This window comes from Sminthopsis crassicaudata, chromosome 1 (genome assembly GCF_048593235.1).
Source record: "Sminthopsis crassicaudata isolate SCR6 chromosome 1, ASM4859323v1, whole genome shotgun sequence".
Taxonomy (NCBI): Eukaryota; Metazoa; Chordata; class Mammalia; order Dasyuromorphia; family Dasyuridae; genus Sminthopsis; species Sminthopsis crassicaudata.
The window spans coordinates 738,873,535-738,888,818 of record NC_133617.1 but is presented as its reverse complement, the minus strand read 5'-3'; the positions used below and the strand labels follow the sequence as shown (position 1 = coordinate 738,888,818).

Here is a 15,284-nt window from a genome sequence, read left to right as displayed (position 1 = left end):
TCTTGTACTCTCCCCCTCTACTTACCCTCTTCACTTTGACTAGTCTACCAATTTCACAATTAACCTTTACTCTGATTCCATACTTCATCTTACTGTAGTTACTTTTTCTTAAACTCATTTCTCAGTCATATTGTAATTTAAGTCCACTGAATCTTTCCCTTACAGATTTCTACCAATTAATCACTAAATTTTGACTTCTAGATGTGTATAGTCTATTTCGATTTAGGTGATTTAGTGACTAAATTACCTAAACAATCTCATCCTATTGAATCATTTCAAACTAGCTTAATTCTATTTAGTTCCCTATTTTTGGTGAAATAGTTTTGTTTTGTTTTTTTACTGTGTCTCCCTGGACAAGTCACTTAACCCCAATTGCCTCAGGAAAAAAAAAAAGAAAGAAAAGAAAAGAAAAAATGGTTTTTTTAGTACAATCTTCCAGAAAAAAAATGTGCAAATATCACCCTCTAGGAACATTTTGCCTGTAACCTTAATCCTAGCTACAAACCTCCAGAAATCCACCAAGATTTTTAGCAGTTACAAAAACCTTTCAATCATCATTTGGAAATTTCTAATAAAAATGAAATATTTTAGCAACAAATTTAGTCTCTAGTTTTTAATGCCATAAACTTATACAAACCAAGAAAAATATATTTTTGTTTGTCTCTGCAATTTTCAACTTAACCACCCTTGCAAAGGCAGAGAAAAATTATCTCCATTATCCCTCATCTCCCATCATCTTTCAGTCAGCCTGAACGTCTAATTAAAAGGGTCGGTGGAAACGTTTCTGCTTAACGGCACAGAGAGCTGGGAGAGCATGTGTATATGGGACTTCACTGCGCACCCTTCTAAGCATCCTTTCTGGCTTGTTTGCCGCAGTCTTTATGGATGATTAGACGTTCCCTTCAAGTTCTCCAACTAGGCCTTGTGCCCACCAGATGCCATCCAGAGGAGCCGCCGCCATGGAAAGCTGTCCCATTCGAGTTTCCCTCCCTGAGCCAGGCTCCTCCTAAGCGAATGAGGGGAGAACACCTCTGGATGCTGCAACACCTGGTCCCCACTCCACTGCTGACACTCACCTGCTGGGCACTGGACAGGTGCCTTGGCATCAGTTTTTACCTGTGAAATATTGGACCGTATGGTCTGTAATGCCCTGTCCAGCTCCAAATCTACGAACTTGTAATTCCCTTTACAACAAAGTACTTTGTGAGGGGTTAGTTTTCAGATGTAGAGAATGGTTGCTTCAAAAGCATCAGGAAAACATGGGCTGTCATTGCCCTGGATTTCAGCTGGAGAAAGTAGGGATTAGAAAGGCAGAGGAAGCTCCGGTTTCTGGGTCAGCACCTTCTAGTCCAAGAGTTACCTAAAACATTGACTTGTACAGGGTCACCCAGCCGTGTCTTGTTCTTTTGGGGACAGCTCTCTATTCACTATACCCCACTATTAATATATAACATACATGTTGTCTGTATGATCTCTATAATACATGTAAAATATATAATATGTAATAGCCCTACTACAGACTATTAATGCTTTGTTTTTCACTTGAGGAAAGCAGCAGGGAAAAACTCCTCTCTCCAGGTTCCACTCCTGGCTCTCCCAGCTCTTCCACCATTCTCCCTCCCTCCACCATGAGCGCCTTCTCGGCTCCCTCCCATCCTGCTCTTCAGCTTTTTAAAAAATGTCTTCCATCAGAATCTAAGTTCATCAAGAGCAGAAAGTAGCTTTCTTTTTCACTTTTCCTGGCCTCCCCAGCGCTTAGCATGGTCTCTAGCACATAGCACTTAATGCTTGAGAGCAATAAAAAGTGAGAAGGCTTCCTAATTACAAATGAGTAAAGTCAAGGAAAGGAAAATGGGGAAAAGTCGGGTGAGAGCAAGAAGAACAGAGGCAGCCCGTGTTCTCCACTGGCGTTTACGAGACATGAAGGGAAAGTGAGGGAATTTCTGCAAACCAAGAAGACTTTGTAATGAACCGGAAGGAGACCATGGGTGGGTGGCAATCTGCACCACTGCAGGGAAGACCTACCTAAGGAGATCCAGGATCCACTGGAGGATTGAATGAGGGAATGACCACATTTAGAACAATGGCAAGGGAGGAATAATTCCAGTTCATTCTCTTTCATCAGATCCCCAGATTCTTTCTTGTATACATGCACACACCATAAACAGAAGAAAAAAAATCAACTACACAAAAGGAGGAAGGTAATACTTTTTAAAAAAATAATAAAATTTCTTTTCACAATTAAAGTGTGATGAGAGCAAGTTTATCTTGCTAAACACGTGAAGTCCGGATTAACCACAGTGGTTTCTGGGGGGGGGGGGGGGGAAGGTGCCTATAAATGAAGTCTTTTTTTTAAGTGCCCAGGAAGGGCCCTGAGACACAGGTTCTTGGAGGTGGCGGAAAGTCTCCAGGGGCTCTGAAGACACGCGAGGGCCTCAGGGGTCCCGTGCTCTGGGTCTGCCCGGCCTAGTCATCCAGCTGACAGAGCAAAGCCACCCCTCGCTTGATCCAGTGCTGGACAGGGAGGTGTGTCTCTAACATCATGGCGATGACAAAGTTGGTAGAGTGGCCGGTCGTGGACAGGGTCCCTTTCCGCTCACTTGTCTTGTAGAGGGGACACGTGTAGGCAATGGTCTTCATAATTTTGGACTTCTCAACTAGAAAAATAAGAGAGGTCGTAAGTATTCTTCGAAAACAAACGCCAGTGATCGATGGGTAAAGATCAGTTCTTCCATGAAAATCAGAATAGTTGTCTTAAAGTGGACCTGCCTCTGCTCCCACAGCTGGGTAAAGACCAAATCACTGACTCCGCTCTGCCCCTTCACCTCTGCACAAATCTGACTGGGATGTGGAACTTCAGTATTCTAAGTGGAAGGGAGAAGGAGAACGGAACTCCCTCCACAAAAGCAGGTCTTGCCACAGCTCTCCAACTTGAAGCTTTGGGGGTTTCGAGATTAAATAATCTGCCCAGAGCCCCCCCGCTAATCTGTGTTAGAGGCATGTGCCCTTACGTCAGAATATATATATATGTGTGTGTGTGTGTGTGACATATGTAATATATCATTTATATAGCAATATACATATTGTACAAATCCGACCTTAGACACTTAACACTTCCTGGCTGTGTGACCCTGGGCAAGTCACTTAACCCCAATAGCCTCAAGGGGGAAAAAGTCTTCAAATTAAAAATAGTGGTTTTAAGGGGGAAAGTAACTATAGAGTTGATTGTTTTGGACCAAACTTTGGACATGTATGAAGTACTTTACATTACATCATACGATTGAGGTAGCAATTCCGTAAGGTGAAAATTATCCTTTGATCTTTATTATTTCTGTTATTTCCTTTGTTATCTCTTGGTTTTTTAACAGTAGAACTTAATTTCTATATGGAGGCACTTGCTTATGTAGATTTTCATTTTTTTTTACAAGCACTGGTTTAAGAGCTGAAATAAAATTTGGGGGGGTCAGTGACACAAATATTTATAAATGAGAAAAAAGTTTCCCAGCTAGTAGGGAATTGGAGATGGGATTTAAGCCCAGGTCTTCGCTAGCTCAGTTTTTGACCTGCTGTGCTAGATCCTGTCCTTGGGAGGAGAAAATTAATGAGAAAAAAAAAAATGTCAGCTCAGGGTCTATTTAAAGACACCTTCTTAGATATTCAGTAAAGAAAAAAAAAAAAAGGTGCGTGTAAACATGGGGAAATCCTTCCCAAAATGATTCTATATTTAAATGTGTGAAAAAAGCATAATTTTATTGTGATGCAGGTCCAGAAGGGAGGCCTATGAAAAAGTAATGGTGGGAAATGGCCATTGGGAAGAACACGGCCATTTCAGGGGAGACAGGGTCTGAGTAACTCCCACCACCCCTCCCTCAGACCACAAGGGTCATAGCCCGTGGCCCCTGGCCAGCCTTCTGGGTGGGCACCACTAATGGGCTCTGAGGTACCCACAGGTAACTGTCAGATCAGGATCCGGGAGGTGGGAAAGATGCAAAAATTCTATGATTTTTCAACATAAATCCAGGGGGAAAGGAGAAAAAAAGTCTCCCCCCACACTTTGGAAACATTCTTCAGGATGCAGAGGAGAGAAAGCAGAGCAGGTTAGCCCCCAAACACCGTCCCCCACAGCAGACATTTGGGCTGAAGTCCTAAGAACCCTCGGCTCCCAAGCCAAGTCAGCAAGTGTGACAGTAGGCCATCAACAAAGTTTGCTGACAACTAAGGGCCAGGTTCTCCCCCTGTGGCTAAAAGTGCCCGTGAGCAGCTCTGCGGGTTTTGCGGGGGTGGGGAGAAAGACCCTCCCGGATAGACTTCGGAACTTTGAGATTAGACATATTTACTTGGTTTTATCCATATGATGGGCATCGGATCAAAGAGAATTTTAGGGAGCTGTTCAGCGAGCTGTCCCCTGTTGAGAGAAATCAGGAGAAAAGCCATGAGAAACACACGGAGAAATGAAGCTTTAAAAATACAGCATGCACTTGGGGATTTTACTATGATTTTAATAGGGAAAAACAAAGTGAAGGGGCATGTTGGGCTCTGCTGTGGGTTTGATTTTGGTTTGGTTTCAAGGAGAAAGGGAGGAGATAAATCAACTCAACAGTGAGCAATTATTGACTGTAGCTATACTGCCAGGCATCCTAGTCCAAGTGGCAGGAGAGGGAGAGGAAAAAAGGGAGAAAGAAAAAGAGAGGGAGAAGAAAGGGGGAGAGAGAGAAAAAAAGAGAGAGACACACACCCACAGACACAGAGACAAAAATAGTCAGAGACAGAGAGACGAAGACAGAGAGAGAAAGACAGATACAGAGAGACAAGAGACAAAAAGACAGAACCAGGGAGGGAGGGAAGAGAGAACCCTTCTGGTGACCCGTTCACCACCCCCCTCTCTGTGCTCCCCCCCACGCTGAGCTCAATGCCAAGTTCAGGGCAGCAGCTGGAGGGGAACCTCACTGGATCCGGTTCCAGCGTGCTCCATCCAGGTACAAGCCGTGAATGTAAACTCCGTCTTCGGGGGGTTCTTCCATGCTGTCTAAGGGAATCACCTGAAAGGACGAGCATAGTTAGAAAGGGAAATGAGCGTGAGAGCGTCTGGAGCTTCTGTCCAAGCTTTAAAGTCTGATAAGATGCTGTGGCCCCTGGCCCTCGACTTCCCAAGATTTGTTCCTGGAAGGGAATTCTAGCATTGCTCTGACTTAGTGGGCCCCAGTGAACCAGCGAATGGAGGGATGGAGGATGGATGAAGGATGGGTGGATGGAGGATGGATAATTCTGACCTTAGTGACACAGACTCCTCTGTGCAGTAGAGACAATCCAACAACAAAGGTGTGCTCAGGTCTTTATTTAAGATAGCCAAACTAATTGGCTTGTTTTGGATTTCTCGGTGTCTAATCTCATGCAGGAAGAGGATTTGTAGTTAGAATTTTACAAGAAAGACTGGGACCTACTCTGCTGCTCACAAGGGCAAAGTATTTCCAAAATAAAAATAAGCATTATCCATCTCCGCCAGCTCCGACAATTAGAACTCCATAGGTTTCTTTGCTTTCTTGAGAAAACTCCCTTAGATTTTTCCAGTAACTGGCTGAGTCTCTGCTGGCAGCAAATTCTGCCCTAGGGGAAGGGTAAATGCAGAGAACAGCCCTACTGTGTGCAGCCTGACCCCTAAAAAGTCCTGGTCCTCAGCTCCACCAGGCCTGGGGAGAAGGTAGATACTGGGGGGGGGGTTGGAGAGGGTTAGCCCATGGAGCGGGCCTCCAGGTGAGCTCAGGAAACAGGGAGAAGGCATCCTGGCACTGGCTCCAAGTCCCATCTAAACCACCTTATAAGAATCAGTCACATGGGGCAGCACGTAATGGACAGAGTAACCAGGAGGATCTGAGTTCCAATACAGCCTCAGATACTTGACACTTACTAGCTGTGTCAAGCTGGGCAAGTCAGTCACACATGCCAAATAAATGCTGAAAATCACAATTATTTAGAGTCCAACTCCTTCATTTTACAGAAAAAAACACTTTGGGGCCCAGATCTATTTGTAAAGCATTTAGCCCTGTGCCTGGTACACAGTAGGTGCTTTAGAAACGCTAGCTATATGAGCTATTATTGTCCAAAGTGATTCCTTCTGAGTTGGGATGTGACTTTGGGTCTCCCTGACTCCCCCCTCCACACTACACTCTCTAGCCCCTAGAAATAGCAAGTCAAATTGCCTCAATACCTCACATTTCTGGTGATAAATTACAGAAAAATTAGAAAACCAGGGCCAGGGTGTTCTGACCTGCCACTCAGGCCACATAAAAGCCCTGCCTGAATACTCGCAGTAGCCTTTTCCACAGAGCCATCAGAGGCCGCAACGCCTCCGCCACAAGACGAGTTCGTGGAATGCCCGCTAAGTTTCAGGGAGCCCGGGGACACAGAAGAGTATGGATGCCGGCTCGGGAGCCTCCCAGGACAAAACCCTATTCCCACAAACGTGATACACAATGAGATCAGAGTCACTCTACCTGAAACTCATATCCCAGCAAGTCGATGGGGATCGTATACTTCCGAGCAAAATTCTGCATGGCTCCGGTTAGAAAGGCCTGGGTGAAAAAGAAGCCTGAGAGCCAAAATACGGTGGGCTTGCCGACTTCGTACCAGATCTGGAGAGGGAAAGCAACAACAGAGTGGCTTCCTCTTGCGACTCGGCCGAGCTTCGTCTGAGAGTTCCTCGTCTCTTCACGGCGGACTTCATGATTTCACCGAAATTGGCCCCCCACCACCGGGGGGGATGTGCCCCCGGTCTGTGACTCATGGTCTTCAGGACCACGTGACCTGGGGCTGGGCTCCCTCAGGACCCCTGACACAGCGTGCCCGGCTACTACCCCTACACCCATCTCTCTAATGAGGGGGTACAATCAGTGGGCACTTGGAGACCAGCTCAGAGACGTCCCTCTGACCCAGGGAAACGTCACCGTGAACATGTCAGCCTTGCTCGTGTTGGCCGAAAGGAAGAAGCAGCTTAAGGGGTGAGGTTTTGCTTAGGGAGTGAGAGAGACCACCACGGGTCTGGGGGCTCCAATGGGCAGAGTGATTAAGGGGATAAATGCTGTCCCCCAAATACTGATGATCACCCGCGTGATGGATTACTGGAGGCCAAGGATGGGGGTCACACCGGATGGGGACGGTGAGAGATTGGAAGCGACATCCCCAGAGGAAGGGGCCACATCCAGCACGTCAGCAGGGGCCTAATCAATGCTTATTGGCTGACGGACGGACATCAGTGAGATCTAGCAGAGTCTCAAAGAAGACAATTAAGAAAAACAATTAGCTGGGAAAAGAACATAAACATTCATGAGATTTGTACTATTTGTACCACAATTTCCAGTGGTGGCTAATGTGGGTTTAAAGCTCTCCTCACCCCATTTTCAAGAGCCACACTCTGGCGCTTCCCCCACCCCAACAAAGATACCCTTGGCTTTACAGTGATGACATATAATCAATTTTTATGCTTTTATGTGATATTGCAATTATATATTATATGACACAACTATAACATATGTTGATATATGATTATATGTAATATAATTATATATAATTTATATAATAGTTACATATAGAATTATGTATAATTAATATTTGTGTATAATCAATTCCTACTGATCATATGTAATTGTTGAATGCTTCCTACATCTCATTTCTCTAACTGGATAATAAACTGCGGACAGTGAGTGAGCTACCAACTGAAAACCAAGGAAGGGAAAAAGAGTTCTACCTGTTCTACCTGTTCTACCGTCACAAGGAGCTCACAGAATCATTTTTTTTATTATTTAGAATTTTTTCCCACACTATATATGCATGAGTAATTTTTTTAATAATATTATCCCTTGTATTCATTTTTCCAGATTATCCCCTCCCTCCCTCCACTCTCTCCCCCCGATGACAGGCAATCCCATACATTTTATATGTGTTACAATATAACCTAGATACAATATATGTGTGTAAATACCATTTTCTTGTTGCACATTAATTATTAGCTTCCGAAGGTACAAGTAATCTCACAGGATCATTTTTTAAAAAATGATGAAAGAGGAAGAATAAGTCTTTACCAAAGAGTATTTAATATGCACTAAATTTAGCACATATTGTATACAAATCGCTGTGCTAAGAATTGGGATGAAACAAATTAATTGTACACAATTTCAAAGTCCGATTCTTTTTGTACAGCAAAATAACTGTTTGGACAAGTATACATATATTATATTTAACTTATACTTTAACATACTTAGCATGCATTGGTCAAACTGCCATCTGGAGGAGTGGGGTGAGGGGGAAGGAGGGGAAAAATTGGAACAAAAGGTTTGGCAATTGTCAATGCTGTAAAATTACCCATGCATAGATTTGGTAAATAAAAAGCTATAATAAAAGCAAACAAACAAAAAAGAATTGGAATGAAACTAAAAGCTCCCTGGATGGGCAGACTCGATATCACACAATTGGGAGGAGGAAGAGGACTGAGCACAAGCTAATGAGCCCACGCTCCATGAGGAACGTCCACCTGCCCAACCACTGCTCAGAGTCTACAGGGAAGGAGATGCCCCCAACCCAGAGAACGATGGGAAGAGCAAGAGACAGATGGAGGAGTAAAGGAGAGAGTGAATGGCAGAGGAGGAATCACAAAAATTCAACAATCCTGAGTATTTGGAACCAGGCGGGTTTTTTTGGCCAGAAAACTCCAAGAATTTCCCCAAAATTTGGACAGATGAAATTCAGTTGAATGTGAAAATAATCTGGAGAGCTAAAGAAACTCCTTACCCCCAAAATATTGGGGAAAACTTGAACCAGTGCACAGATTGACCAAGTGTGGATGAGATAGTCTGAATGCCTCTGCCCATCACTAAGATCACAAGTTTTCTCTAAAATTTCATAAATATTCAATTTATAAAATCCCAGATTTCATACTTCTAGAAAATGTTTTCTCTCTTTCTTTCTGTCTCTGTCTCTATCTCTCTATCTCTATCTCTGTCTTTGCCTCTCTTTCTAAATCTGTGTCTGTCTCTGTGTGTCTGTGTGTGTCCCTGTCTTTGTCTCTGTCTTCTCTAGCTGTCTGTCTGACTGTCTCTGTCTCTCTGTCTCTCTCTCCCTCTCCCTCTCCCTTCCTCTCTTTCTCCCTCCCTCTCCCTCTCTTTCTCTCTCTCCCCCCCTCTCTGTCTCTCTCTGTGTCTCTATCTCTATCTCTCTCTCTCTCCCCCCCCCTCTCTGTCTCTCTCTCTCTCTCTGTCTCTCTCTCTCTCTCTCCCTCTCTTCCTCCCTCCCTTCCTTCCTCCCCTTCTTAAAAAATACACTACCACCTTTGGAATGCTCAGTATGTACAAATTCTGGCCCCTGAAGACCCTAAGCACTCCTGCCGGCTCCGAAGATCTGATTTCCAGGACACCGGCTGGATTCTCATTCCCATTCAGACTCTACCCCCTCCCCAACAGACCCATCAATTAGGAGGCAGCTTCCTTACCTGTAAGAAGGTCAGCCTGAGGAGGAAGTCTGTGATGTAGCTGCCCAGGGGCTTGAGGCTGGGGTAGGAACGCTTGGCCCATGTTTCTGGCACCTTCCCCACCATCAGGCTGCTGCTCAAGGCCTCAAGCTCCGAGTCCATGACCACCAGCCCCTTGATGGCCTTCTCAAGGTTTATCAGCGAGTTGCGGATTGTTTTAATCAGGCTAAAAGTTTAAAAGCCCAGTTATCAGTAAGTCTGGGTCCTAGTGAGCGCTGGCAGATGTATTTGCAATGAGTCTCCACCTTCCCTCTCTCTCGGGGTTGACTCACTTACATAAAGGGCCACTTGCTACCTTACAGAAGGGATATTTCAAGTCACAATGGAGAGAGCACCAGCTCTGCAATCAGGAGGATCCGAGTTCAAATCCCACCTGAGACACTTACTATGACTCCAGGCAAACCCCTTAACCCCAATTGCCTCTGAAATAAATTCCTTCTTTTTATCTGGAGGAAACAGAGGTCACAAGAGTTTAGAAACCCAAGATGGCCTGGATAGTAACAGCTTGAGCAGGGACGCAGGCCTTGGCCCTCCACTATTCATCACCCAGCTCATCAATCTGCCTGAGCATCTGCCGGTATCTTCATCACTATTTAGGAGCGGAGCTGCTCCCAAGCCTCTCATGTGAGACCCAACCCATCCCTGGTCCAGGTCCTCCAGCTCTGACGTCCCAGAAGTCGCCATCCTGGGGGATTTCTGTCAGAGGACCGGTGGAAAGCTCTGTGCAATCTCTGAAGCATCACAACTATCATCCCCGTTAATATCAGAGGCCTGATCTCAGTCTCCTTTCCCCGTATTTAATGTGGGTCCCATTGTGCACAGATGGAAGAAATGGCCACGCTGGAAGCCCTCTTTCTCTAGACTCACTGAAAGCATCCTAGGTCTCGGCCCAGTAACAGAAAGGCTGACACGGATGGCGTACATCTCATCCTCTGCCCATAGCAATTGGTTTTATTCATTTATATTTTGAAAACCTTTTTTTCATGGAGTTTAAAGTTTAAAGATAAGGCCATCGATCAAAAATATTATTCTTAATTTCTTGTGAATCAGTGTTATGGCCAGGAAGGGATGGGCAACATGGTCCATCCAATAGAGATTATTGGCTGAATTCTCAAGGGGTTTGGTGTGGGATCTATGGAAGGGAGAGTGCAGGCATCTATCCTTATAGGTGGTTAAGGAAAGTGAGCTTAATTTTTGCAGTGAGATGTCACAGTTTGCTTGCTGCAGTATCAATTAAATAAAAAATTTAATATCAATAAATAAAATGAAATCAAAAGTTAAATCAAAAAATGCATTATCAACAAAATCAATTTTTATATATATATATATATATATATATGTGTGTGTGTGTGTGTGTGTGTGTGTGTGTGTGTGTGTGTGTGTGTGTATAAGCCTTGCTTCCTTAAGGGTAAATTTAAGATATAAAAAAAATTATCCATCTGCTTTGGTAAAGGGAGTCTCTGTGTGGGGAAGAGAGTCCAACCTCAGGGAAACACGGCCCAGTGCTTTGTATTTCTTTTGGTTTTTAAGGCAAGTATCTAAAAACCTGCAATCAGTAAGAATATAATTGTTGCTTACTTGTTAAATCTCTCCATTTCCTGCACCAAGACCGTGTTCATGCTCTCCTCATATCTCACAGGATACTTCCATAAGGCTGACTCGATGTCAAAGTCTAAGGGGAGCTAGAGGACGACAAATTTGTACAAGTGACTCTGAGCCATATCAAGGCGCTTCCTATGTCATTAACCTCACTCCCAGAACGGAATGGAGATGGATCTTGTTCCCATTTACAACAGTGGGGGAACTGAGTCCCATGGAATTTCAGGGACTGGCCCCAGATTGCCCTGGAAATGAAACGTAAGTGCTCCAGAGCAGGCTTCCTCAGCTTTTCCCACTCACGACCCCTTTTTACCTGAGAAACTTACACAACCCCAGGCATTAAAGTTTTGTTTTTTTATTTTTTGCTGATAATTTTATTTATTAGCTTATAATTAATCATAATTTCACGATCTCCTCATTCAGTTACATGGCCCCACATGGAGTCACGTCCCACAGATTAAGCAGCTGTGCTCCAGAGGATCTTTGCACAGCTCCCTGCTGCCTTCACGGGTTAGATAAACCGGACTTTTATAAACTTTTTAATTTGGTGAATTAAATATTGATAGACCACAGAACGGGCAATCAAGTGGCCAAGCTTGGAGTCAGGCAGACCCGGGTTCAAATGCAGCCCCAGACACAACCTCTGTCTGCCTCCGTTCCCTCTTCTGTAAAAAAGGACCATACTAGCCCCTCCCTCTCAGGCTTGTAGTAAGGATCAATGAGATCAATATCTGTGAATATACCTTAAGGTGCAACGTAAATGCCGTTATTACAGTTCTGAGACTCCCGAGCTAGAGCTGGAAGGGCCCGGCCTTATCCTCGGGGATAAGGGATCAGGGCAGCCTCGGCTTCCCCAAAACACCACACGCTACAAGGGCCGGGAGAGATCCATGCAGAGGATCCACAGAGGAGGAAAAGCTCCTCCGGGTAACTGAGTCACGTTTGTTGCGAACCCCATCATAATGGCAGCAGCTGCTTCTGCTTAGTTTTCTCGCTTGTAGAGGGCTTTACAAATACCTCATCCAGTCCCCACCAGAATCCCGGGAGGCAGCTACTGTAATTATCCTGAATTTACAGGAGAGGAAACTGAGACAGACGGAGCCTCGGTGCTCAGGGGCACAGAGAGCTTGTTCTAAGCTATTTGGGCCTAAAAAATCCCATATGAGAAGCAAAAATACCCGCTCTGTGCGAGGCCCTGGGCTAGAATCACAAAAAGGAAAAAGAAAGACGGGAGATCCCACTTCAGGACCCTTACGCCCGCTATATGTATGCACAAAAGTAAATGTAATGTGCACCTACGGAATCATGAAAATTTAACAAACTGAAGCCCAGGGAGGCTAGCAGGATGCTCTCGGGGCAGGGATCTGGATTCCAATCCAGCCCCTGGCCCTCCCTGGGCCTCAGTCTACTTGTCGGAGAATGGGGCAGTGGGCCTATAAGACCTCCCAGGCCCTTCCAGCTCTCTGGGAATCGTGTTCCTCACCACCATCACCCAGCTGGCTCCTCAGAGACAGGCAGGACTCCTTGGCCCCCGGTCCTGCCCTGCTCTGCCTCAGGTGCAGGGGCAGAAATCCAGGTCTGCTCTGGGCGGGGGAGGGGAGGGTGAAAACCAAATCAGGGCGGAGGGCCCCCGGGCGGCTCCCTCACCCACCTTGCCCAGAATATCTTCGGTGATTTCAGACAGGGCAGTGTCGGCGCTTCCTGAAGACCCCGACTGGGTGGTTCCCCCTTGGGTTAGGAGCAAAGACTCAAAAAGGGTCTTGGTCTGGTGCAGATCCTTGGAGATGTCCACATTTTCGTGCAGCCCGAATATCTCAGGGTGCTGAGTGAATGGAAGTTTCTGCACAAAAACATGTCGGGACACAAGATCATTCACGTGGCAGAGCTTTACTCCAAGGGAGCAGCAATCCCAAACATCACTCAAAGAAAGCTTTTCTAATGATCCCTGACGGGAACAACAGGAAGGAAGAAGAGTACTACCACTCATACAGAGCTTTAAACCTCCCTGGTTTGGCCCGGGGGGGGGGGGGAAGGGGGACTATCAGTGTTCCCATTTTACTGATGAGCAAACTGAGGCAAACAGAGGGGAAGCACTTTGCCCAGAGTCACACAGCGAGTAACTATCTGAGACCGTATTTGAACTCAAGATTTCCTGTATGAAAATACAGTCTATGTATGTAGAATCCTAGTCTATGTGCCAGGTTCTATGTGTGGTGTTTGGGAAACATGGGATCATACCCAGCATCCAAACCCCCCATTGGCCCAAGAGTTACCTTAATAAATTCAATGTAATCATCATAGTTACTCCGAGGAGGGGCGTAGTAGTTTCCACTGGGAGAAAACATATAATGTGGGTTCTCGATGATATCTCGGTTGTAAAAATCAGCCAGGATGGTGAGCAAGAGGCGCCTGTCCCAATCATCGGTCACCCGTCCTCCATAGTTACACTCCCCCGTGAGGTAAGTGATGGCTTCAAATGGGACTGACTCATACTCATTCACAAATAGCTGGAATCCAGAAAAATGAGGACACTTGAAAACCTCCACACCTGTCTCAACTGTAACTTTTCACTGTGGCTTGCCTAGACTTATTTGTTCCAGAGGAGTTTCCATTGGAAGGAAAAGGAGAATCAATGAGTAGTGAAAGAGATGAAAGAACATGTTAATCAAACTTTTAGAAATACACAGATGAAAGAAATTCAAAAGGAGACAGACCAAATAGTCTTGTTACTATTGTATTAAATGTAAAATTTTGTTTATTTTCAACCACATCTGAGTCTTCATGACCCCGTTTTGGATTTTCTTGGCAGATGTTGGAGAGGCTTACTAATTCCTTCTCTGGCTCATTTTACAGATTAGGTAACTGAGGTAAACAGTTAAGTGACTTGCCCAAGACTGCACTGCTAGTAATATCTGAGGCCGATTTTATCTCCAGAAGAGGAATCTTCCTAACTTTAGGATGGACATTCTATCCACTGCATCATGTAGCTGCCCAAAATTTAATATATGTGTCTTTAAATATATTACTTGACACTTTCAAATGACTTGGAAACCAACATCATTTTATCAGTGGAACTAACAATAATAAAACTTAACTTACAACATTAATTATGTTCCAAGCGAGCATTTTACAATTATTATTTTATTTGATCTTCATAACCATTCTGGGAGACAAATGTTATAATTATCCCTGTTTTATAGATGGGAAAACTGAGGTGTCCAAGGTCACACACCCAATAGTAGCTGTGCCAGGATTTGAAACCAGCTCTCTCTGCCCCTGCACCCCTCCATCAATGGATCAGTGACCTTTGGAGACCTTCCACCCCCAGCCTCTTTGCACAACCCCTCAGAAAGAGTCTCTGACGGGATGGACAGGTGCGAGGGGTTTCCATCAAGGCAGCAGACCCGGCTCCTCCAGCCCCACTGGAGGAACAACCTCGCTTCAGGCTCAGCCCGTCTCCCGGACCACATTTTTGCCTGAATACAGCTCCCAAAATGCACCCCAAATAACAGAAAGCACCTTACCTGCAGCTGCCGGATACTGATGCGCAAATCGGACTCGTTAAACCCGTACGGGATGTTCCACCCAAGAGGGCCAAACTTCTTCCTCTCCTGGACAAGGGCATGAAAAAAGCAAACTCCAAAAAGCAGCTTCTCCCACACCTGCAGGCAAAAAGAAGCAGATCCAAGTCTGTGGATGTATGGATAGATGAATGGATGGATAGATAGATAGACAGATAGATGATAGTTGGAAGGATAGATACATTGATAGTTGAATGGATGGATAGATGGATGGATGGATAGACAGACAGATAGATAGAAGAGTTAGAGTTTATCACTAAAGGGAAAATAAAAAAGAATAGGCAACTTTGGCACAAAGGAAGGCTTGGGTTCAAATCTTCCCTGCTGTGTAATCCTGGGCAGGTCACCTACACATTTTGTCAATGTTTGCCATAATTACAGTAACTGTCCTTCAGATATCTCACACTTGGACTAGTGCAACAGCTGCTGGAGGGGGGCTGCCTGCCTTAAGGCTCTCCCCACTGCAACCCATCCCCCATTTCATCACTAAAAGATTTTCCTAAGGTGCAAGTCTACACCCCTACTCAAGAAATTCTCTGTGGTCGAGTGTCGCCTTAGAAAACCACATATTAATGTTACCTATGCTC

At 45.0% G+C, this 15,284-nt stretch overlaps 1 protein-coding gene across 1 annotated transcript in view; it reads right to left on the bottom strand.

Moving 5' to 3' along the window:
• Positions 1-2,197: 2,197 nt before the first annotated feature.
• Positions 2,198-15,284, bottom strand: part of DNAH12 (dynein axonemal heavy chain 12) — a 125,652-nt gene continuing 112,565 nt past the window's right edge. Inside the window, 9 exon segments of the mRNA XM_074284299.1 lie at positions 2,198-2,657; positions 4,338-4,405; positions 4,948-5,039; positions 6,492-6,629; positions 9,479-9,683; positions 11,096-11,199; positions 12,768-12,956; positions 13,390-13,623; positions 14,641-14,778. Coding sequence (XP_074140400.1) covers positions 2,467-2,657; positions 4,338-4,405; positions 4,948-5,039; positions 6,492-6,629; positions 9,479-9,683; positions 11,096-11,199; positions 12,768-12,956; positions 13,390-13,623; positions 14,641-14,778 — 1,359 coding nt within the window. The 3' untranslated portion in view covers positions 2,198-2,466.